Below are 25337 nucleotides of genomic sequence, written 5' to 3' on the forward strand. Positions count from 1 at the left end.
GACATGATTAAATAGATAACAAACATTTTCTAGATACAATCTTTAATTCGGCATATATATAATATGACAAGCGGCGTTTTTTCATAGTTTTCGACGTTACTTTTGATTTTTTGTTAGCATCTTTGCGCCACATGACGTCTTGAAGAGCGTGCGTCAACGAGCATTGCAGTACTGTATTAACCTTGTCATAATTTATATTTTACAGCATTAAAATGATTAATTTGTTAGCCGAATTCATCATCATATGTTATTTTATATCTAGCGTTAATACTGGTAGTTAACGTTCACGTATTAACTAGATAACCTGTAAAATGTCTGAATGGAGTAATCACAGACTGGGTTTTGGCTCCGGCTCCCTGGAGCTATTTTTACCAGACTATTACGGTATTTATGCAACTTCCAGGGCGGACGTTTACGTAACTGTACTACAAGCACATGCCGGTTGAACAGTGAACAAATACCTTTTAAAAAAGGTTGTTTATGTGAGCATATAGTAACATGGCCGCTGGTGGCTTTGCGTTAAAGCTTTTAAAGCCGTCGTCGTTGTTGTTGAGAGGAAGGTTGTGCAGCAGAGCTCCAGCTGTCCGGGCGTTCTCCTGCACAGCACCTCGGTCTCAGCTGCACAGGGTGACCGGTGCCGGTGCCGGTGCTTTGACGGGCAAAGTGGACCGATTTGGTGGAGTGACAGTGAACCTGGCTGACATCTGTTTACCGGTGGACATCAGTGAAAGCTCCTTCAGTAGATTGCTTCAAGGTTGGTTGTCTTAAAGTGCTGCTGTGAATGAGACTGGGAGGAGTAATGCACAGGTCATGTCTTGCATCAAATCTGCAGGTATTGCACATATGCATTGGAGATAAAAGCACATGAAGTATTGTTGCAGGGTTTCCCAGCGTTTATCAATGTTTGGGATCCCATATGCAAAAAAACAAATAATATATATTTAACCTCTTAAGCCCTATGGTGCTGGAAGGTGTGGTTTGCCTAGACAGACATACCCAAAATAAATCAAGACTAGCTCCACAACTACCAGGTCTATATGCATGATCTTGGTCTCTATGGATATGTATATTTTTATTTTTTTATTTTTTTAGCTTACATATATTGTTGTTGTTGTGTGTCACTATATTTTATCTATGTTTTTTATGTACAAGCTGCCCCAAACCAATTGCCCCTAGAGGGCTTAATAAAGTTGTTTGAATTTAATTTAATTTAATTAAATTGATAGGTTAAACCTCAGATAATTCATCCCCAGTGTAAGTAACATTGTGACTGTTACTATGCCTGAGTATATTGTGATGAACCAAAGAAGACATTTACCCTCGCCTAAAATGTTTTCTAGATTAGACAGTGGATAACACCATTATAGCAATGATGTCATGCACAGAGATGCCACTGAATTAATTCAGCAACTCCTTGACTACAACTTTGCCAAAGCAGATATAAACAACACAAAGCACATAGATTCTACAAAGGTTTTAGTAAGGATAGGACCAGGCGGACTCTCCATTTGGCGGGGTTTCCCAGCATTTATTCAGGTTTGGGATCCCATATGCTGAATGCAAATAATATATATTTAACCTCTTAAGCCCTAAGGTGCTGGAAGGTGTGGTTTGCCTAGACAGACATACCCAAAATAAATCAAGAATAGCTCCACAACTACCAGGTCTATATGCATGATCTTGGTCTCTATGGATAGGTTAGACCTCAGAGAATTCACCCCCAGTGTAAGGCAAGGCAGCTTTATTTGTAGAACACATTTAAGCAACAGGGCAATTCAAAGTGCTTTACATAAACATTCAAGAACATTGCGACAAAGTGCAAAAGAACATTCAGACATAATTAAAACAGTTATAAAAACAAGCTAAAAATAAAAGCTAGGATAGAAGCTAAAATAGGATATAACACACAGAAAATATTATATTAGAGTAGCTGGAACCAGAAAAGATCCTGGCATTTTTGATTTATAAATGACTTAGAAGATTAGTTAAATATCCAAATTGTTGCCGATTGATTTCCTATTGATCAGCTAACAGATGAAGTGGCCAACTGTTTCATCACTACGTCCTTACTACCTGTATTCTTCCAGTCAGTCTGGGATTCAAACCAGCAACCTTCTACTTTGAAAGATCTGCTTCCTTTTACCCTTCAGGCTACTTCCACCAAACTGTCTCCGCTGCCTGTCATCTTCTCTTTTCTTTACATTTTCCATTTGCTTCCAAAATCAGATTAAGCATCAAAAACAATCTTCATTTTTCCTGTTTCTGCAGTTTATTATTTAATAAAGCAGCAACATCATTCAAAATTAATTTGTAACGTTTGTGTATCCTGGTGAACTTTTGATTTGTGTACTCCACAGATTCTTTGGCCCAGTGGAAAGCAGAGGGGAAAGTTGCAGTGTGGCTTCGAGTTCCCATCTCACTGAGTCGATGTGCTGCAGCCGCCTCTACTCACGGCTTCACCTTCCATCACGCCAAACACGACCACACTGTGCTGGCGCTCTGGTTGGGAGACGGGGAAAGCAGGCTGCCGGGGTTTGCAACTCACCAAATCGGAGTGGCAGGTAGAAAATGTTTAGCCTGAAAGTTCGTTCTTGACTTTGGAAACAGTAATGAACACAGTTAGAAGAAAGTTACTTGCTAGATTTGAAGAAAAATGGTTGAAAGATATATCTTTAAAACCAAAATTACGAACATTAATTGCAAACTTATTGATTAGTCAAAGGTCTTTAGTTACACAGTTAAGAACAGGAATCCTTCCTCGGGCCCTTGAAGTCGGTAGATTTAAAAACATCCAGGAGGACAACAGTTTGTAAGAAGTATGCAAGTTAGGAGAAGTTGAAAAAGAAGAAAACATTTTCTTTTGTATTGTCCAAAATGAAAAAGTATGCGATTTGGAACACAGAGTGTCTATAGAGACCATCAAGAAAAACACTAAGCAGCACATCAACAATCAACATACAAAATACACTGTATATACAACTAGGGCTGTGGCGATACAATATGTATCACGATACAGGAGTAACTATTCAATATATTGCGATACTGTACGCAAGGTGATATATTGCGATTTTTTTAATCTAATTTTAGGAAAACTCATAGTATAAAGAACACACCACCATATGCATAAAATCTGAGTAAAATAAATTTACTTTTTTATGCAATCAGAACAGTGGGATCTGCATTTGCATTCATCACAGTCCCTGTATCATCCAACTTCATAGTACTACTTTAGGAGGGCACATACACTGAGATGGAGCATCTCTTTGCAAATAAAATAAAGTATTGACTGAGTTAGTCTTTCCATGTAAACTATTAATTAAAAATCAATACAGTGTTTTTGAGAATCGATACAGTATCACAAAACACAATATTGCCATATTATATTTTTTCTATATTTTCTTACACCCCTATCTACAAGATAGAATATGCAACAGAGAGAGATAAATGCTATGTAAACATCAGGCTTCAGCCATCATCAACCACACAGCATGATATATAATCTATTATAGTTTATTCAAAGTAAAATGACGAAATCTTCAGTAAGACCAGTGGTCTCAGTGCTCCTAAGGAGTGGATCCAAAACAGCTTAATCTATCGTCAAACATCAAAAAACAATAAATAGATTAATCGGTTACTCAGTTGACAGAAAATGTATCGGCAGTAAAATAACCGTTAGGTGCAGCCCTAAAAAATATCTCTCGATTCACTATCACATCATTTTTGAGCATCAAATTCTACATCCTTGTGTCATAAATTGAATGTGTATGCGCACTTCTGGCATTTATTAAACCAAAGACTTCAGAGCTTCGTCTGGTGTTCCATTACTTCCGAGCTGACCACAAGCTCCCGGGACACACAAACCCAAATCATTACTGATATGGGAGTAAAGTTTACGTCACTAGAGCAGTGATGAACGCTGGCGTCAGGCGGCACCAGACAGACACTGCATTATTTCTTAATATAAATCAGAGCTTCAGGTTTTGGAACGGGCCACACCACAGAGACCGAGGTAGACTTGACAGAAGCCGAAGATTAGAAAGTGTGATTTAAATACATTCTGTTGATACTTTAAAATCATTTATTCGTAGCAGTGATATCACGCTACTTTTTATTGTTAAAAGAGGAGAGGTTGTTTGTCTGTTGGCCTGTTATGCAGTTTTCAACTTTGGCCTATTTCACTTGCGTAAATGGAAAATCACTCATCAGCATTGTGAATGTGTGGAGAGGAGCAACAAAAGGGAGGAGTTGCAGACCTGAAGTGTGCTACGTTTCTGATCGTCCAGCAGAGGGCAGAGTGCTGTATACCTTTTAAGAGTGGATGCACTTGAATCATGTCAGAACATGTCCAGAGCATCCTTCAGTTTGGAAGGGGGGTCCAGAAATTCCCTTTTTTGTTGCCAAAATGAAACGACACAAACATTGATGAAACTGAGGTTAGGAATGTGAAATACACAGCTGTTTAGATGATCTGATACTTGTTTGCTCGGGTGCTTACAGCTCATTATTTTCAACTTTCACTACTACTACAAGACCATTTCTGGTGTTTCAAAACTTGGTTCTTATTGTTGTATATGGCCAACACACCTGTAACTGAGCTTAACATGGTACCCACTCTCACATCATTTCAAAGGCAGATTAGGGCTGTGAAAATACAAAATTTTGTGCTTCGAAGCTTTGGTGAGAAATATTCGAAGGTATTCGAAGCTTCGTGGCGCAGACAATATGTCATGACATGTTCTTCTGTCTGTCTGATTCCATCTCCCCCGTTCCAGCACCGCTGCTGCACTACTGTACACACACACACCTCTACACACTGAGAATTGAAAGTTAGCCCAACAAGATTTAAAACCATCATACTGCAGAGCTAAATCCAGATGTTACATAAACGTTCATGAACTGAAAACACACACTGTGAAAGGGTTAAAGTTCTGAGACGAAAACACAGACAACTCCCAGACCGGACAACTCCGTGGTAGCGACCTGTCAATCCCAAGGTAGCCACGCCCTAAAGCATCGATTTGACTCTAAATGGGACCATAATTTACTAAATGAACATCATGTTGTATTGAAGAAGACTTGAAACTAGTGATTGAGACCATAAACTCATGTTTACAATGTTTACTGAGGTAATAAATCAAGTGAGAAGTAGGCTCATTTTCTCATAGACTTCTATACAATCAGATTTCTTTTTGCAACCAGAGGAGTCTCCCACTGCTGTTTATTAGAAAGAATGCAAGTTTAAGGCACTTCAGCATTGGCTTCACTTTTCAGACCCGGAGGTTGCTGTCTGGAAACAAGGTAACAGATGTTGGGTACAGAGACGGTTTCTCATCTAAAGAAATTGCATTCTACACACACACATCTGCCCTGCTAAAGTGTCCTGGTATGAAGCTGACATCCTACCAGCTGCACATGACCTCTGATCTCTCAGGACAGGGTCGAGGACTTAAAGCTCAAAGTGATTCCAAGAAATTACAGACTCCATTAAAATATCACAATATAATTAATGCTATTATTATTATATCAATGGTATTCTGCAGCATGTCAAGCTGTTCACGTCATGTCTACATTGATATCCTGTGTCCACCCAACTGATGGTTGAGTAAGCTGCTTGTTAACGAGAAGTGAAATCAAAGGAAATACATTTTGGCAGATTTTTTAAACAAATTAGCATCATTATTGTGAATCATACGGAGTGTTTCATGGTCTGATGCATCACCTAGTGACTCATGGAACCATTAATAATTGTTTTTTTGGACAGCCTTCACTCTTTTCAATGCCGTCTCCCCACCTTACAGAACAGTATGTGTAAAAACTAAACCAGCAGTTACGTAACAGACTTAATTCATAACAAATACACCTTTGCATGGAAACCTGGGCAACAAAATCCGGGTAATAGACATCGCAATTTCAGTCTAATTAGTATATTGTAATGAAATTCAGCTCAAGTGTTGACTAGATGCTCTGATCTAGAGCGACTCTCAATCCGATTTCTACATTTGACCTCATTGTGACCTCATAGTATACCACACATATACTGTGAACCCATAATTATTGTAAAAACTGAAAAGTAGTAGAAGAAGCCTACATGAAATATGAATTAAGAGAAGACATCAAACGTTTTTGTGGCTCAGAAGCCAACTGTAACCTCAAGTGATTAACAGTTTTTACTACAGAACCCACAGTTCCTCTGTGATGATTGCTTCTGGGCTTTTTGTGCCATTCCCTTTTTTTTCTCTCCTGCTCCTTGAGAGCATTTTGTTTCCTCGACTGAAGGCTACATAATGATAGCCTCCCTTAGCAGCAGCCAGGCCTCCTCCTGTGAAGCGCCATATGGCACACGGATCAGGGATGACATCAGTTTCCACTTGGAAGTCCAAGTCAGGCCTTTAAGACGACCCATCCCTCTTTTACACATCTGTGACATTCATTTAAGGAGGCCCGTCCCGGTCGGTCAGACGGAGCAACCGGAAAAGAAAGTGGCCCGTTTTCCCTCCTCCTCCGGGAGCTGTCAGCGGCAGCACATAGCTGTCTCTCTTAGTCACAACCTGCTGAAAAAAAAGCTACTCAAACAGGAGAGAAAAATGTAAATGGTGAAATGGGATGTCCACATCTTTCACAAGTACAGCTGAGTCACTCGAGCTCGGTTTAGACTCGAAAACACATTTTCGAATATTTTATGTTAACCCCCTATTTTCAGACATCAACGTGGATGTTTGTGAGACGTCATGCATTACTGTTCTGCAACAGTTTTTTAAGAACAATTACCATATTATTTGGAAAAACTATTTGAACAAGTTTGTCCATATTTGCTCCAAATGTAGCGCTGACGTTAAACGGATACAGTCAATATCCTTACATCACCAATGGATCACATGAGTATTTGTGGGCGTCACCTGTAGTGCAACATATTCTCATACAACGGTTCGTATGATATCTTACAAAAAATGATTCCTAATTTTTCGAACTGTTTCCACTCAGTCAAACAGTTCAGATAAATTGCCACCTGCCCTGCATCAAAAAACAGATAGAGAAAGTTAGCAACTAGCTGGTGAATATATTGGAGCATTTAGCAGCTAAAGAGCCAATCCAAACATATAAACATGTTTGCCTTTTGACGTAGCCTTATACGTCGTACAACATACTTTGTTTGAAGCATATTGAGGCCGTACAGGGAGAGAACTGAGCTGCCGAGTGCAAAACCGTGGGAACGCCGCTTGCCTCGCTCCTTACCATAATAACTCTACTTTATGAGCAACGGAGGTCAGACGGCAGCTGGCGATACCACGGTTTTGCACTCTGCGGCTCACGTTACGTGAACGGCTCTTTCTAGAGCCAGTGTTTGATTTGTCCGTTCTGGGCTTCTGTAGAAACATGGTGGAGCAACATGGAGGATTCCGTGAGTAGGACCCGCTCCCTATGTGGATATGAAGGGCTCACTCTAAGCTAATGAAAACAAGATTCTTAATTTCAGGTGATTATACACTAATGAAAACATAGTTATGAATATTATGTTACATTTCTGCTAATAGATCCCCCGAAATGTTACACACTGTTCCTTTAAAACTGTAATACACTTCTGGTATTTGCACCGTTTGGATAAAAGTCAAGTGGCACTTTTATAACAGTTTTATTTTTAGTATATTAGTTTGAGAAGTGCAATGAACTCAATTTCCCACTTATTCTAAATTATGAGCAACAAGCCCATCAGTGTTATTGTCATTTATTTGACTGGTTTGTCTGTGAACTGGACTGATCTTCAAGACGTGTTAAGGAAATATAAAATGGACAAGGCAGCTGTTTGTGTCGTCTGAGGCCTGACGGAGAGGCTCAGCTCCCGGCTTTTTCCCTCCACATGGTGAAGGTTTTATGTTGTGTCCAACCTAATAATTAACTTTGAACTTGACTGCCAACAGGTTTCAGTAACTACTTCAGTGCAAAATGTGGACCAGCTTATATACCGGGGACAAAAGGTGCTTGCAAAATATGTGAAATGAATGTCTGATTGTTTGTTTTCCAGGTGCAGTTGTTGATGAATCCAATGGAAAAGTTCTTGTGGTCCAAGACAGAAATAAGGTATATATGTCTCTTTATTGTTACATATTGTTCTCCATTACATTATTTCAAATATCTTTTTGTTTTTCCATATAGACCACATTAATTTAATTAAATTAAGATATAATTATTTTTGTTTTATTTTCAGTAAATGTATGAATTTGGTTATTGTTATGTCCAATCAGGAATGCAGCATATGAAAAAGCTAGCTATAAGCACAGAGCTGTAATTATATATATACTAGGTACAGTTGGCAGCATGACACATTTCTTTAAAAGAAAAATCATGGCATATTTTGGCAGGTGAGATATTATTTTTGGCAGCTAGCAGAGCCAAAAGGCTTCAGTAATATTGGACACTGATCTTCCATCTACAGTGAAAAGATGAGCCAATGAAGCAGCAGATCTTTTGGTGCTGCTGAAAATATCTGTGTTGTGTTTGTTTAGTGAGTTGTATGTTGCCTCTGTTGATCCAAACGTGTGTGGAAATCCTCTCAGCTCCTCTCACGCTTAACATAGCTCCACACGACATTAGCTGACCTCAAGCAAACACGGTGTTTACATGAGCTAAATGCACTCAAACAACTTTGTGAGTGTGCGCCTGTGTCCGCTTTCACAGAGCCCTGCTGTAGTGCTCAAGTTGTTATGAGGTTGACTTACAACAGGCCTCTTTTAAAATCTTTGCTACACAGATTTGTTTGCATTCTCAGTCGGCCAGAACGAGATTGCACGGCGATGCTGCAATTTTGGAAACCAATTATGTTTTAAGATACCAGCTACTTCGATTTGACATTAATGAGGCGATAAGTAAAGAACCTCTCGCACAACGTGCACATTTTGTAACCTAAACAGTAGAGATTGCCAAAACTGCTTCTGTCCTTAATACAAACATTATACTTTGTAATACGACCACATGCACAACACCACCACGACTGCTAACGCTGCCAGGAATTCAAAGCATGAAACATCAGAAAGTCCTGGCATTGTGCCTATACCCATGTAACACAATATACTGTACACCAGTATACAGTAGATCTTCTGCACAGTGGAAATGCTCCCTTCACCGGCAGCTCGTAGCTAATGGTGCTAACAGCGCTAACAACGGAAACAAAGGTAACAGTGCTGACAGAGCTAAAAGTGCTAACATGGGGGGGGACCGAAGGTCGGGTGCAACGCTGACGTGATCAGCTGTAATCGCCATATTAGAGCAGTGCAGAGCGGCGCACTAAAAGGCACGGGCAGCCGGCCCGGCTATGTCAACAAAGCATGGAGAAACTCAGATTACTGCACAAACAGAGGGAGAGAGACTTCATCCTCTGCTCAGGTAGACATTTACTCCTCTATATCTTAACATAGCAAATAGTTGTGTGATGTTATATTAATGCTCTGGAGAGCACCTTTTAAAGTAATAACTCCCCCCCCCCCCTCCCATACTATATACTGTACACAATATAGGAGTTTATGAATTTAATTAATTAATTTTAATTTATGAAAACATTTTTAATTCTTCCGTGGTGTTAAAGTTGCAGTCTTTATGCTTACCCCTCTTCAGCAGGAGTAATCTGAGAAGGGACGGTAAAATCTGGATCATATGACAAATATAGTTCAAATTATAATTGACGTAATAAAAGTGGGTCTACTGACAACATGCAACATGTGTGTCCCAGCCGGGAATCTGAAGAGCATATAATGTATCTTAATGGCTTCTGTCCAGAAGCAGAGGGAAACAGTTAGTGGCCTGCAAGTGTGGGAAGTGTTTTATCTCTTCCTCTTCTACTCCTCCTCCTCCTCCTCCCCATCAAACTGTTTACTGGAAATGGGCTTCATAACAGTCTGGCCCTTGGCAGTCGAGAGTCTCTGGCACACCGAGCCGGTTCAGAGCTCACGAAGGGTTACAAACTTCCTGAAAAGAAGCCAGGACATTATCACTCTAACATCAGGAGAAAACACAAGACAGATCCCCAGTGGACTGAAGGTCATTTCATCCATCGGGGAGCTGAATGATGTTAATGGGGGTTTAATTTAACCGTCGTTCAATCATTTCCCAGTAGACTCAGCGTGAACAGTTTATTTGGCATCCTTGCGCAAGGGGTTTTGGTATTATTGTTTTAGCATTTAGCTCTGACAGCTCCTTTACTCTGAAAAAAACACGCTGATTAGAGTTACACAAAATCTCTTTATTTCTTCCGTACCAGCCCATTTTCAAACAGTTCCAAAAATATATGTTGGTGAATCCTAAAAAAAACATCTGTATTTAACCTTAAATGAAATGCTGACTTATTGTGTGGAGTCAAATTAAATAGAATGTGAACATTTAATGCTGTAATGCATTTGTGTTTCTCACAAAGAGAGGATTTGCAAAACAAGGACAATCTTAAGATGAAATAAAGCACTGCATACAAAAAATCTTTTAAGTAACTACAAAAATATATGTACAACACTGACATCATAATTTAACCAGCAGCATACTGTTATTAAATATCAAGGATAAGTGGTGAAACAGGTTTTGGAGGACACACTTTTCACCGCATCAAATGTAAAAGTCTCCAGAGTGAGGCACTAAATATAAAACGTAAAATACAGTTGCTCAGATCAGAGCATTGAACATCTCTGTCTGTATAATTATTAGTTCAGATACATAAGATGATGCTTTGAACACACAATGTACTACTTGCTGTGATTGTCTTAAAGAAACTACTGCCACGCTGTAAGATGGTGCCACTGATTTAAAGAAATTGTGATTCAAAACAAGAACATAAATGGACATTTTCTGAAGCATACATGTGGATATGACTCTTAAGATACATTTACAGCAGTGCCATATATCACAATTGATGTTAAATTTGTACTTTTTTCCAGACAAAGAATGCTTGGAAGTTCCCCGGTGGCTTGTCTGATCCGGGAGAAAATATTGGTGAGTGAGCGTGACGCTCAACAGAGCAACAATCTAATACAGTACATCTAGCTAAATCCTTTGATTTTAGTGTTATGCACAAAGATGATACATTCATTTGAACTGTACAAAATAAAGCACATGATATATATGCAAATAATTATCTGTTTCTACAAATTCACCTTTTCTAACATTTTAAAAGCAGCTTTAATATTATGACAAAACCCCAAAAGCAGCGTCAAATGTTTACAAAAAATATATGTATTTTCCCTTTCCCCCAAATCTAAACATCCATCTGCAAAGTGACTCTGACAATGGAACGTAAATATATTCCTTTTTGTCAGGATCTCTTAAAAATGCCTCAACATACATTATTATTAACATTTTAATGAATCTTTCTCAGGTGCCACTGCCGTTCGTGAAGTCTTTGAGGAAACCGGCGTTCAGTCCGAGTTCAGGTCTCTGCTCAGCATCCGGCAGCAGCACAACCACCCCGGCGCCTTCGGCATGTCGGACATGTACATCATCTGCCGACTCAGCCCTCTCAGCTTCGACATCAACTTCTGCACTCAGGAGTGTCTGCGCTGCGAGTGGCTGGACCTCGCCGAGCTGGCCAAGACCGACCACACCACGCCCATCACCTCTCGCGTAGCCAGGCTGCTGCTTCAGGGCCTGGAGCAGGGCTTCGACAGGATCGACCTCGCCATGGAGGAGCTGCCTGCCGTCTACTCTGGGATGTTTTACCAGCTGTACCACAGGCAGCTTCCTCCGACACTAAAATCCTAACAAGCCATAGTCAACCTGATGGGGGTTAGCATATCAAGTTGACACACGGTTGTCAGTATTACTCATATTTAAAGTGTATTTATGACTGGAATTTTGTTTGCAGTGTGTTTTTTTTCACACTGTTGCTGTTGAAGAAATATGGTTATGGTTAATATGGTGCAATAGGCTGTGGACTACAAGAACATTCACTTTGTGGTTTTTAAAAGAGATATGCCACTGTGGTGCCTGGCTGCAAGACTGCAGAGTTTTATACGGTTCATTTAACACTTTTTTGGATGCCATGTTGGTAGTCCATATCTGTCAGACAATAGAGTGCTGCAGGGATGACGGATTTTTGTAGGGTGAGTTAGCATCGCCCTGGTTCCCTCAACAAAAAGCCAATAGGATTTGTCCACTGGATTTTTGATTATTGCTAAAAATAAGCCCTGTTGTGGTAAACACACTGGTTCCGTAAAATAATCTTCACAAATGAACACCACTTTTATGATTTTTGAAGTGTGAATGCAATCACCAGAAGTAAAAAGCTAACGTTAGGCTATAAATGAACTACACATTTGTCACATGAGAGCGAGTATACACAACGAGGCTGTAAAAGGGGGACGTAAAAGTTTCAAAACTCACAAGTGGGGTATTTACTGACATATTTTATGTCGTAGAAGAAAAAGTTAAAACCACAAACCTTATTTCAGGCATCTAACTAAGAACCCATTGAAATAACCCATTGACTTCCAGAGGAGGGAACCGGAAGTGCTAAAATGCTAACTCATATCCAGGTTTTAGGACTCATTCCTGCAGCACTCTATATTCATTTTTTAAAAGGTACTATTTGAAATTCTGCTGTATTTCTTTAACTGGGAACAGTTCGGTTTACCAAGCTATAGCCACCAGTGTCGGCTGACCATTTCCTGGCAGAAGCCAACGTTAGTGGCTTGCTGTATTAATATTGGCTGCCTTGCTGAACTAGCCTACAGGTCAACAAAGTCACAATCTTTTTGTCCAAGTTAACTGCCTTTCTGTCATTGAACTAGACTTCATTCACAACAATTATCTCGTATTAATAAATGTATAAGTTATGCTCCAGTGCCATGCAACGTGGACTTTTTGCACAAATCTCAAATTATACACTTACGAAATGGGGAATGCAGTTTTATCAGAAAACAAAGACGAGCTCAGGAAACCTGTCCGGTATCCATTAATTATGTCAAGGTAGTGACATAATAGGTAGGTGAGTAGTATAAAATATTTAGAAAAAACTATAAGTAGTGCTTGAGTTTTGATTTTAGTGGGTTTCGTGTGCTTAGTTTTTATTTTGTATCACAAAAGCCCTTCTCTCGTTTTAATAATTTGATTTGATGGTTTTAGTGCATTTTCTTTACCCCTTTTTATGGAGGACATGTGTCTAAACAGAATATCCCAGACTGCAGCTTACACAGTCAGAAGCCAGGGAGGGAAGATCTGTATAGGTAAAATGAACATACTTTAGTCGTACTTTAGGGGTGCACTCGAGCAAGGCACCTGGCTCCAGTTGCACTAGTGTAGCAGTTGGCTGGTCCACAGCAAAAGCCTGGTTTTTACTGGGAAGCAGCCAGCTGTGAACGCGTGCCACTGTTTGAAAGTAAAAGCTGAATAAGAGCAGACATGTTCAGGATGTAACAGTCTGAAAGCGTCACAGCTATTTTTTTGGGCAACGTTGATGGAACACTTTGTCTTCGTTGCCGTCACATTCTTCTTCTTCGTCGCTGCCACTAATGACGTTAATATTTCTCAATCAGATCCCAGATTAGCACTTGGCAGACATTGGTAGAAAAAGAATGGCCTTTTGACCCGGTCCAGTTTTGCTTCCAGACTTGTACTGGCCAGTCCGCTTCAGTGCCACGTACATGCTCGGGTACTTCCTGGAGCGGTAGGTGTTGTAGTTGTTGCTCTCGAGCCGCTCTAAGAAGTAGCATTCGTCTGTTGCTCGTCTCTGGAGAGGAAGACACAGAGGGAGAACAGATTAATTGTATTTGATGTTCAGCGTACTGGATGTAATTCTGCTGTTCAGCAAGGAGCAGTGGGGGGTTCAGGGGATTTAAGAGGGAGGATTAAATCTAAAGCCTTTTGCTTACAGGGCAAAGAACCACTGGGACACTCCCCCCGTCGCAATACACTTAAATTAACTTGCAAGCTGAGGAAATGTTAGAAAACTGTGAAACTAGTCCGTAATATTTCAACAAATGGAAACTGAAGTTAGGTCATTCTGTCTGTACGATTAATAAAAATGTTACTGTGTTTCTTTCCAAGCTGCTAACTATCCTCTCTGCTAATGTACATCGTTAATGTAGTGGCATTTCATCAAATATGTTGTTTTGTTTGGATGATAGTTGATTGAATTTGTTTAATATATGTTGTTGGAAAGGGAGAACATTTATAATGCTGCCATTTCCTGACATTAAATTGTCACATAAAACAGCCAGAGCTAAATGCCACCTTTATTTTGAAGGATACTGTTGGTTTAGAATAATTCCTGCTCAGTGTTTCACGCTTATACAATCAATAAAGACACTTTTTAAAGGAAAATGATAACTGATGAGAGACATTATTACAGATCTAATTAGTGTTTTTCTTGAATCGTGATTAAACACGGAAGTGAAGGGGCTGAAATGTTAAACATGATAAATGTGAAGACTTTAAACAGAGAACAAATTAAGATGGACAAACTTGGATTTGATATGAATATAAATGACAAGGTTTAAAAAGGGCCACTGATGACGCTCACAATAAAATACACATTAAATGAGTTGGCTCTTGTGCTGATATCTATTTTTAGTGCTCACACTTTCCCCTCTTTTAACATTGTCCTTTGTTGAAAACCTGAAGAAAACATTAATTACACAAAGTCTGGTTGAAACGTTGCTGTCTGGCTGGGCGTTAACTGACCTCGACCCTGTCCAACAAGAGGCTTTTGTTTTACTTTCTGTTTTATTTAACTGTGACTGCTCAGCTACAGTATGGAGCTACTGGTTAGAAGATATTCTCTTTAAACTGCAACAACCACCCAGGGCTACTTTGTTCAATCCATTGTGAAAAAAACAGCAACTTTCAACAAACAATAATCTAATGTTTGGTATTTTTTTTTTTGCAATTGGAAAACCACTGAACCATTGATCATCCAAGCTAGTACAAGCCTAAATATAGCCAGGACATAGCAACGCACTCTCATCCCAACTCGTCACATACCGACGCTTTGTCAGACCCCTCGGCGTCACTTTTCGGTCGCAGTAAACACGTGCTTATTGTTGTAAATGAAACAAAAACACTTGCTTAGGTTCAAACAACAAAACTATAGTTAGGTTTAGGAAAAAAACAACATGGTTGGGCTTAAAACTACGACGTTTGTACAGTGAAAATGACACTGAATAAATGTGAAAAGTGGAGATGAACGAACAGCCGATTGTAACGTGAAAGTGAAATTTAACGCACGGAACACGAACAGCGGTTTCCTGGATGAAAGCTTTGTGTTTGTTGGACCCATCCACCTCCCGTCCCTTCGCCCGAAGTGTGTCATTCGCTCTTTAAGCTACGTCACCACAGCACTTTCCCCAAGCGTTTAATATTGACGTGGATGGGTTTACATTGTAGATGATGGAAAGCCCAGTGCGTCTCATACCGACGCACGGCCATGACAAAGCGTCAGTGTTTGATGCCCTGGGAATGAGAGTAAGCTGGATGTAGATATGCAGCGAGAAGTCCATTTAATTGTATCCAGTTTTAGATTACTGAATGGAAATTTGAAAAAAATCAAAAGGCGCAGGAAATTTTTATTTTTACATCAATAAAAAATATCATTCAGGAATGCTGATGAATTCTGTTAAAGGTTTAGGGTGGAATAAATATTGAAAATAAATCAAATCTTGTACAGATCTTATCAGTCTGTATTGACTTGTGTCAGAATTCATCAATTATATTTGCAAAAAATGTTTAGTAGATGACTTCTGCTTCTAGATAAAAATGTGCAAGACCAGACTAGAGAAACATCCAGTTTCATCCAGTCAAGGGGCTAAATTAGACGGAAAAAAGTGTCTTCTCTTTGGCAACAAATCTTCTTGTCAGTCAATATACTGACTTTTTCTTTTTTCACACCACACATGGTAATAAGAGGAGATTTAATATCTTTCGGGTTTTTTAATGGTTTTCTTCACACAAGTCAGAACAGAACAGAGAATGACGCCTTGGGTGGCAGCTGCTGAGGCTTCTCATTAGAGAGGAAATGCGTCTTGCCAATTACATGGACTGTGGACAAGCCTTCACAACCACCAACCACATCAGTCACCGACACTTCACACTTCCACTGCCGCTGTAAGCAGCAACTTTGCGGCAACTAGACCGGCAGCGGTGCCAAATTGGTGTTGGCTACTTGTCATGAGCAGTCAGGAAATCCCTCAGATCAGTTTAATTTGACAGGACGTGGTGTAATGAGACAAATTACAAAGGGCAGAGTGTCATAAACTAACTTGGAATATGTTTCCCATTTTTATTTTGTTCATGTGAAACATCTGATCACTGAACAACTAAAAACAGCAGACCATATAGAGTGAGTTTGTCTGCTGGTCAGTCAGACAATATGTCTTTTAAGAGAGAAAGAAAGAAAACAGACTTCAGATGTTCTGCTGCAGGATAGAAAGAAACAATACCAGTAAGATCTGCCAGCAGATACCATAGTGTATCTGCTCACTAAGTAAAACAGCAGACTGCATGGGTCTAAAACTGAAGTCTTCTCTCTAACATTTACTCTTTTACAAATTAAGTTCTGTCTCTTCCTGCTTAAATCTTCATTAAAACATGTCAAGCCTCTCCATCATTTCTGTTTGCCCACGCTCTCAAAACTTCTCTCATTCACAAATTCCATCATGTCTGTACAAAAAACTACCATCAATTGTTGGATGCAGCTCCTTAAATATCTTTGTGTTTCTGTCTATCATCTCTGACGTAACACAGTATAACGTAGTTTTACAATAATTTTACAAAAGTAAAAATGTTGTATATTTACACCATATTATCACAAAAACATGCATCATTCTGTGACATTTTAGGTTTTTGCACACATTGATGATGCCACTATAATCCCCTCTCTCTGTAATCCTTTAGACCATAGACTATATAAGGAGTGGACGTAGTCACCGTTACGTCACCCATTGGTTTGTGGACTACGATTTTGAAGCCTTGAGTTCAGCATTTTGGCCGTAGCCATCTTGGTTTTTCGCTGGAGCTATGTACAATCGAACGCTGAATAAGACATTTTTAAGCAACCAGACAGGTTATAATTAACTTTCATGACCTGAAAACACACTGTGAAAGGGTTAGAGTTGTAAGACGAAAACACGGACAACTCCCAGACTGGACAACACCGTGGTAGCGACCTGTCAATCACAAGGTAGCCACGCCCTAAAGCATCCCCTGCTTTATGGTCTATTTGACTCTAAATAGGACCATAATTTACTAAATGAACACCATGCTGTATTGAAGAAGACTTGAAACTAGAGATTGAGATCATAAACTCATGTTTAAAATGTTTACTGAGGTAATAAATCAAGTGAGAAGTAGGCTCATTTTCTCATAGACTTCTATACATTCAGACTTCTTTTTGCAACCAGAGGAGTCGCCCCCTGCTGGCTGTTAGAAAGAATGCAAGTTCAAGGCACTTCTGCATTGGCTTCACTTTTCAGACCCTGGAGTTGCCCACTGCTCCAGACGTAAACCCCCCGCCCATTTCTAGCACCTGAGCTAATTGGTATGCAGTGCTACCGGGTTGTGACCCAGGTTGTATCTGAATTGTCCTGACCAGGGATTAACTCGTGTTGACTGGCTCGGTTTGATTTGACAAAAGAACATGGGTTAGATAACTCCAGTCCGACCATGGTCATTTGTGTGAAAGAGGCTCAGACGAAGTACTGCTCAATCCTCCACTTTCCCACCCCCCTTACCGTCAGGTTGCCCTTGGAGATCCAAAAGAATTCACAATAAAAGCCTGCAAATACTAGAGCTCACATCTTTCACTTATTTGCTTTTCTCTCCACCAGCAGCATCGAGACTCTTGGAGAAATATCCCATTATCTTATATCTTATTTTCACAGACCTGACTTTTACAAAGGTGTTACTGTCCACATTAATGGAGTCTAATCAAAACATTTACGCTGTTGCTAGTGTATAAATATTATCATCGAATTATCAGCGAAGGGCAGCAGGCTTAACAAGGCATTCCAGACATCCCTCTCCACAGCTACGTTTTCCAGCTCTTCCTGGGGGACCACGAGGCGTTCCCAGGCCAGACGAGATATATAATCTCTCCAGCGTGTTCTCTTACCAGTTGGATGTGCCCGGAAAAACCTCCAAAGGGAGGCGTTCGGGAGGCATCCTGATCAGATGTCCGAACCAGCTCAGCCCCTCGCAGACTGGCTCTAGGTAAATATTATCATCATAATTATATTTGTTCATTATCTTTTTCAACTGATTTCTCCTTACTGTAGTGGGAATGGGAATAATATAGCTTATTGTATTTAATTTTGCAGAGCCAAATAACATCACGTATTTGTTTCTTTGCCAGTCTGGACTGTATGTGTCCTAAAATCAAACCCCAAGTCATGTTAGATCATTTGGATTTGAGCACTCAAAACCCAAACTTGCTAGCGTTGCCATGACGAGTGTCATGATTTTGTTGGCCGAGGCAGTGTTAACGCCGAGGACGAGGCTGGAGAATGGAAAGAAAGACAAACGGTTGAACTGATTGGATTTTGGGAGAGACGCCTCAGTTGGACCAAAGTGTGGTCAAAACAAACAGGAGATAGATACAAAACTGTTTTTGACAGGATCAACTTGACCTGGGCCTATTTAATGTTGTGGCAAACCTTTTGTATTCTCAGTGCTGACTATGACAAACGTGTGTCAACCTAATTAGTTTCCCTGCGAGGGAGGATTTCTTGTCGGGTGGCTGGTAAATATTTGGTTTCCAAAACACAGCAGTGCAAATGCTGCTTGTGACAAAGTTAGATACACTTAATGGAGGTGTTTAATACAGATTTGTGAAAAGCACCGTTGGTAAAAAACTCTTTGAACTCTCTCAAGAAATGCTATTTGATGATTTTACTGCATTCACTGTAATCTCAAAACTCTTTATAGAACAGAAACAATATAACTTTTATCAACAGAAAGATGATGATTGAGCTCACTCACCGCTCCAAACAGTCGTCCATCTCTGTTCATGGCCAGATAGCGATTAGCACAGACTCCCTTGATGACCACCTCCCCCACCGAGGTCGCCTGGAGTTGAAGCTTTACTGAGGAAAAAGACAAAATGTTTGTATTTGAACAGAATGAACAAAACACACAGACGTCATAAGTAGTTTTCTTGTGGGATGTTTAGTCAAAGGAAAAACATGAAGTGCTTGTTTAATACACATATTTTATAAAAAGATAAAGAGGGTATAAACATCCTAGGCGCCGGATTTCTACACTAAATCCAAATGAAATAGTTAATCTCTTCAATGTTTCACGGTTACATCAACGTCGCCCTCTTTTTGACACTAGCAGTGTCAAAGCAACTCAAGAAACAAATCACAGTAAAGGTGCTATGTGGGGCATTTCAATATGAAATCTTTACTACAGCAGTTAACATGAGTAACAAGTGAGACAGCCTATAAGACAGCCTGTGCTAACAACTTGCTCGCTACAGGACATTTAATGTTGTAAACTTAAAATTTATGCCAACTAGTTGTACTTTGGAGGGGAGATTGGTGATTAGCATGATAGCACAAAACAGAAAGAGGAAACTGGTCTTCAAGAACAAACAAAGCAAAAATGTCCAGATATATATTAATACTTAAAGATGCATTAGTCAATGTAAAGTGTACCTGTTTTGCTTCTGTGCTTTTCCCCTTTCCTTTATTGTGTTATATAGGTTTTTTGTGCATGTAAAAGGCCTTCAAAGTTACAAAGACAAAAGTTACTCTCCCCCACAGAAACACTACTGCTGAACTGCCTGTAACGCCTTGCATGAAGCCCTGCCTTTTCTTTCGTAACGTGGTGATGTCACCAAGTAACACATTTCCATAATACCTGCCTAGCGGCTAGTTTGGCACGCCCTCAGACAAATACTTTACTTGACTTTGACTTATTGTTATTTATCTTATTTGTTATTATCTAAGTTTTACTTGATCATATTTCATTATTATAATAAAACTACTCCGTTTGGAGTCTAAATTATAAAATGTAGTTGTTTTTTTATTGATTTTATACTGTGCACAATGGTATAATCTGATTATGCACAGGGTAAATGTCATGTCCAAAGGCTCCATTGATTGCACATGGAGCCTCCTGTATCCACTACAGGAGTATCAGTAGTATGTTATTGCCAGATTCCCTTTCAAGAGGTAGAAAACCCATTTGGCACACTTTGGGTATCCAAGTGGCCAAATGGAGAGTCCGCCTGGTCCTATCCTTACTAAAACCTTTGTAGAATTATATGTGCTTTGTGTTATTTATATCTGCTTTGGCACAGTTGTCAAGGAGTTGCTGAATGAATTCAGTGGCATTTCTGTGCATGACATCATTGCTATAATGGTGTTATCCACTGTCTAATCTAGAAAACATTTTAGGCGAGGATCAAAAATGTATATTTTGGTTGAATTCTCTGAGGTCTAACCTATCCATAGAGACCAAGATCATACATATAGACCTGGTAGTTGTCGAGCTATTCTTGATTTATTTTGGGTATGTCTAGGCGAACCACACATTCCAGCACCCTAGGGCTTAAGAGGTTAAAAGCTTAAGAGGTTAAAGCTGCTGCTGCTGAGTTAGTGAGGACTATTGATTAATGTGGCTTTAAATGTGCTGACAGATCATTCATTCTCTTTTCTTTTTATTATTCTGAGGATATATGTATTCATTTATGTTGCATCTCATTTGCAATTCCTCCCAAATTATTTCTGCAGTGAATGAATGTAACACCATTGACGCCACAGGTAACAATAAGCTAACTCCCATCGACAGTAGCATTACAGAGTGGCTGACAGCAGTCTGAGGAGCACACAGTACCTGTTGGCTGTGTGACAGCCTACACACAGACACATGGATCAAAATCATCTCCACATTTCTTTTCTTTTTTTGAAGAGGCAACGCTGCTTGCCAACAAAGCATTCTTCGCATGAAGCCAAACCACCAAAAAGGAAGCAGGGGCCCCATAAGGTAAATTAGTGAATCTGCTCAGAATTAATCCACATTAAGACTTCACATAGACACACATCTGTCTACAGTTAAGCACGCTGCCTGGATGATTCATGTCACAGATCAAAGAGGTGTTCTTCCCTGAAAATAAATCATAATTGGTGAGTGTGCTGTCGTGTGTTTCGAGGTTTACTGAGGATACTATGTATTGTGAATACAGGAAAACCTTCCCTCAACTGTCCTCGTCTCTAGTGTGGTCCTATCTGTAATTGTCCTGGGGTTGGTGATGTAAGGGCAACATTTTGTGGCAATATACTCTATACAATATCAGCCCAGTCACACAGAAGTTCGTGAAATTTAATGTGTTGATTCGAGTACATAGAAACAAATTTCAATTTTTTTTCGTAATGGTCAGCACGAAATCAATTAGTATATAATCCACGTAATTGTGAACCGGGAAGTATAAAGAGCGGGGAACGCGGGGTGGATGGGTGGGTCAAAAAACACAGGACTTTCGCACAGGAGACCGGTGTTTGTGTCCTGTGTGAAACCACAAAGTCCAAGTTGATTTATTTGTCACGTAACTTCCGTACTTAAGTTACGCCACTTCCTGAGTTATTTTAACTCGAACCGCAATCTATTCCTAAAGTTAACGAAGTAGTTTTTATCACGTAACTTCTGTACTTAAGCTCCGTCACTTCCAGTGTTATTTCAACCCAAACCGCGATCTTTTAGTAAGTACTAAGTATTTTGTTGCCTATCAAAGTCGATATTTTCCTAAACTTAACTGAGTAGTTTTATTTTGAAAAGACTGTAGCGGAAATTGACACGTGCGTCACGTGTTGCCGGACAAAAATACGTTGTTGAAAGTCGTGATGAGTGTCATGAAAAAAAAAGGAAAATTTTTGTCTGTGTACACGAATTATGGATTATTTCACAAACTGCCGTGAGACGGTGTTGGCAATATTGTCCTCACAAAGCTTTGGCATGGGGAGTTACAAAGAACGCAAATGTGATGGAGTAGAGTCCCACATGAGGATCCTTGGATATATTGGGTAACACTTCTCACTAATGTTTCCAATTCTAACTGGCAGGTATGTTGTGTTGTCCAAAAAGTTGGCAGGTCGACCGCAGCCTTAACAAAAGGACCATTGATGAAGCACAGCTCAGGTCACATTAACTGTAAGAAACCATTATGGGAAAAAGCTAAATGATTAATCCTGTTTTGTGACTCACTGTGGATTATATTCCTTTCTGAAGCCATGATACTGACTCTTTGAACAACAGGACGTTTTTTTTTAAATGATTAAACTAAATATGCAATTTGTGCACAACAAGGTTACTCTGACAGTTTAAGTCACAAACAAGTCTAACTGAAGGTTATTGAATTATTCTAAAAATAGCTCCTCTCTCCTTGAAACTGGTTCCATATCAGGCATTTGTTTGGGCACACCTGCTTTAAACGTCACATTGGATCTTGGGCAATACATTTCCATCGAAAAACCACAATATTTTCATGTGCCCCCTCCTCCCCTCCCACTTACTGATGCAACTCTGGACACACACTTAAAAGTAATCAGTGATACAGGGGCACCGAGGGGTATCACAGTTGTCCAGGCCAAACAATGATGTAAATGTTTCCACTTTAATAGCGGCTAACTTAAAGAAAAATATTAGAAACTTCTCTCACTTTCTAAATAAATATTGAGCTACAGATTATATTTTATTATATTTTGTAGCAATAGTATCATTTTTAGATACATTAGTGGTAAAAGTTCATTGAACTCCAACACTGACAGGGACCTCTATTTTTTACTTTTACTTTTACTTATGCTGGCATTTAACTCCATGTTGTGCTGTTTTTGTGTGACGTAAACCACACAGTAAGCAGTGTGAATGCCTGTGACTCAGCATGGGATCTACATTTACTAAAAACATCATGCATATTCCATCAAAGTTCCCATTGATTAAGAAAATTCTGAGGTGTACTTCTCTTGAACTACAGTTATTATATTTTCCAGAAGAAGGCCTACACACATTTCGGTGTTTACAATGTGGAGAATGAACCTCAGTAAGCTGGAAAATTCACATCGTTCCTCCATGATGTTTTTGCTTCACTCTTAACTTCCCTGTTGCACATTAAAAAAAAGAACATAAAGAAGCTTTGTGTGCTGTGCAAAGTGAAGAAGAAGAAAAAGAAGAAGTAGAAGAAGAAGAAGAAGGTGGCTGGAAGTACTTACTGTGGGGGTCGCTCTTCTCCCGGATTCCATCCACAACCCCCTCAGACTTTATCCTCAAGAAGAAGCCCCCGTTTTTACAGTACAGCCTTTTGGGTTCCTTAAAGCTCCCGGGAGGAAAGCCGCCGCTGCTGCTGCCTTCAGGTGTGGAGGGAAGTGTTGTGATTTCTCCCGTGGCCATATCCTCCTCTTTCCCCGCTTCCCGGCGACTGCTTCGTCTCCTTCTTGAGCGGTGCAGGAGCCCCACTGTGGCCTCCCACCTCCCACTAACCGTTCCCTCCTCCCCTCCTCCACAGAGCTTCACACAGACTGATTCTGCTTAACCTCAGGTAGTCAGTTTGCTTGAGCACCCCCCACTCAGGGAAGCAAGTGCCCTTTGAGTCCTGAGAGTCTGAGGCAGAAGGACTCCAAAAATGCCTGTACCTAACAGCAAACGTCTAAATCTACCATTTGTAGCTGCTCGTCTGTTGCTTGTAGAGCGGGCAGCTGCTTTGCCAGTGTACTTTGAGCACACTGGTAGGGGGGATGCATGCGGATTCCCCCTCGCTTCCACTTCTTCTTGCAATGAAGTGTTTAAATCAGGGCAGCTGGCTTAGATCTGCAGTGGAAGGCTTTCCCCTTTGGGCCTCAGTTCGCATGCGCCCTAGGAGCACCAACACACACACACACGCCCACTAATGCTCACTGATTTAACCAACCAACCAACCAAGCACAAGTCGAGAAAGAAGAGGAGGGCAAGGAGGGGGACGTGCAACTTGGACTGTGTCACCGAGACCCTTCAGAGAGCCAAGAGCAGCAGCGAGCATGTGAACCGAACCAGTGTTTTCATTCATCCAGTCAGGAGAAGAGAGACGCAAGAAGAAAACCAGCATAGTCGGCTTTTTAGTGAATCACTCGGTGCTATTCATAAGTGAAAAACAACAATGTGAAGTAGACTTAAGATGAAAAAGCCTGCAGCATGAATGAGTGATTTTAATTGCTATTCTCCACTTTGGAGGATCAGTGATGGGAGTTATTCGTGCAGGATTTGTTCCTTTCTTTTTTCATTTTAGAACCAACAAGGCCATCCATTTGCCAAAATAGGAACTCACTGGTTTGGGCTTCTGGGTAAAGTTTACCACATCTGAAACCCGTGCTGGATCAGTAGAAAGTCAGCTGTGCTTCAGTTGACGTCATGTTGGTGACCCCCACAGAAACTGGTCAGTGAAACATCTGACACCCATCCAGGCCGTTCAGTGACTAAGGCCGGAGACTTGCACAGTTGTAAGACTTGTGGTCAAAATAGGCGTCCAACAGGAAGGGTTCAGATGGTTTTGGACATCCTTAGGATGCATTTCATTGGACTGCATCATCGTCAGGATGTATTTTCTGGGACTGCATTAATCGAGAACTCTCCAAAAAGACAGGACAGTTTATCCAATATGTATGCAGACTGGGTTTACTGAACGCAGATTCTTTTTGGTCCCGTTTTTCATCACAAAGGAAGTGTGCCAAGTACACCATTACTGAATTACAGCTATACAAATGCAATGATTCTCCTCATTAGAGGGCATTGTAACAAAACATTGATTATTGATATACCTTTCCACAATCATGCTTTTCCTCAAACTAGTGACATTTTCAATCACAGACCTAATCATTAGGCGTTCACTGTAAACTTCTGTCTTCTTTTGAAACATTTTGTACTTTAGCAGAGAAATTCTTGTCACCAAATTGATGCTGAGATTTCCCCTTTTTCAAGTATGTCAGGATAAGATCAAATATTAAGGACAATGTAAAGAAAAAGGCAACTGCTTACCTGTTAGTGTAAAGAGTCTTGTTTTTTCTCCAGTCTAGTGGACCACATGTAAATGATCCAAGCGATCTCCATAAACAGATTGCTTTAAATTGGCAAAAACAATGCCAGAAAAGGCAACTATACACCATTACAGAACCAGTGAAGATGCATTTACATTTAACAACATAGCCATAATCCATGGGGCCATAATCAGACCAGTAGTTCTACTTTACTTGTTTTAATATTGGTCCACAACATGCAGTTTGCGGCACTGTCTGAGGACAATAAAACAAGATTTATGGCATTGCCAGTGGTTTTTCTCTAAAAATAATTTCCTGCTGCGACACAGCCTTGTATCAGTGTGGCACCTGTTCCCAGGCTGATGGCTTTAT

The 25337-nt window shown here is 40.1% G+C and overlaps 2 protein-coding genes across 2 annotated transcripts; one reads left to right on the forward strand and one right to left on the reverse strand.

Annotated features, from left to right (window-relative positions):
- The first annotated feature begins 381 nt into the window (after window positions 1-381).
- On the forward strand, window positions 382-12813 carry nudt6 (nudix (nucleoside diphosphate linked moiety X)-type motif 6). Its single transcript, XM_074649070.1, has 5 exons — window positions 382-754; window positions 2358-2561; window positions 8021-8076; window positions 10914-10968; window positions 11351-12813. The coding sequence occupies exons 1-5, from the start codon at window positions 499-501 to the stop codon at window positions 11731-11733; spliced, it is 954 nt and encodes a 317-aa protein (XP_074505171.1). The 5' UTR covers window positions 382-498; the 3' UTR covers window positions 11734-12813.
- On the reverse strand, window positions 10211-23799 carry fgf2 (fibroblast growth factor 2). Its single transcript, XM_074649072.1, has 3 exons — window positions 23172-23799; window positions 18943-19046; window positions 10211-13699 (listed from the first exon to the last, which is right to left on the reverse strand). Exons 1-3 carry the CDS (start codon window positions 23347-23349, stop codon window positions 13514-13516), a joined length of 468 nt encoding a protein of 155 aa, XP_074505173.1. The 5' UTR covers window positions 23350-23799; the 3' UTR covers window positions 10211-13513.
- Window positions 23800-25337: the final 1538 nt, after the last annotated feature.

Source organism: Sebastes fasciatus, chromosome 10, assembly GCF_043250625.1.
Source record: "Sebastes fasciatus isolate fSebFas1 chromosome 10, fSebFas1.pri, whole genome shotgun sequence".
In the NCBI taxonomy this organism is placed as follows: domain Eukaryota; kingdom Metazoa; phylum Chordata; class Actinopteri; order Perciformes; family Sebastidae; genus Sebastes; species Sebastes fasciatus.

Coding starts and splice junctions, on each gene's coding strand:
- nudt6 (XM_074649070.1), top strand. CDS start 499: ATGGCCGCTGGTGGCTTTGCGTTAAAGCTTTTAAAGCCGTCGTCGTTG. Junction 755..2,357: donor CTTCAGTAGATTGCTTCAAG/GTTGGTTGTCTT, acceptor TGTACTCCACAG/ATTCTTTGGCCCAGTGGAAA. Junction 2,562..8,020: donor TCACCAAATCGGAGTGGCAG/GTAGAAAATGTT, acceptor TTTGTTTTCCAG/GTGCAGTTGTTGATGAATCC.
- fgf2 (XM_074649072.1), bottom strand. CDS start 23,349: ATGGCCACGGGAGAAATCACAACACTTCCCTCCACACCTGAAGGCAGC. Junction 19,047..23,171: donor GGAGAAGAGCGACCCCCACA/GTAAGTACTTCC, acceptor CTTTTTCCTCAG/TAAAGCTTCAACTCCAGGCG. Junction 13,700..18,942: donor ATGGACGACTGTTTGGAGCG/GTGAGTGAGCTC, acceptor CTTCCTCTCCAG/AGACGAGCAACAGACGAATG.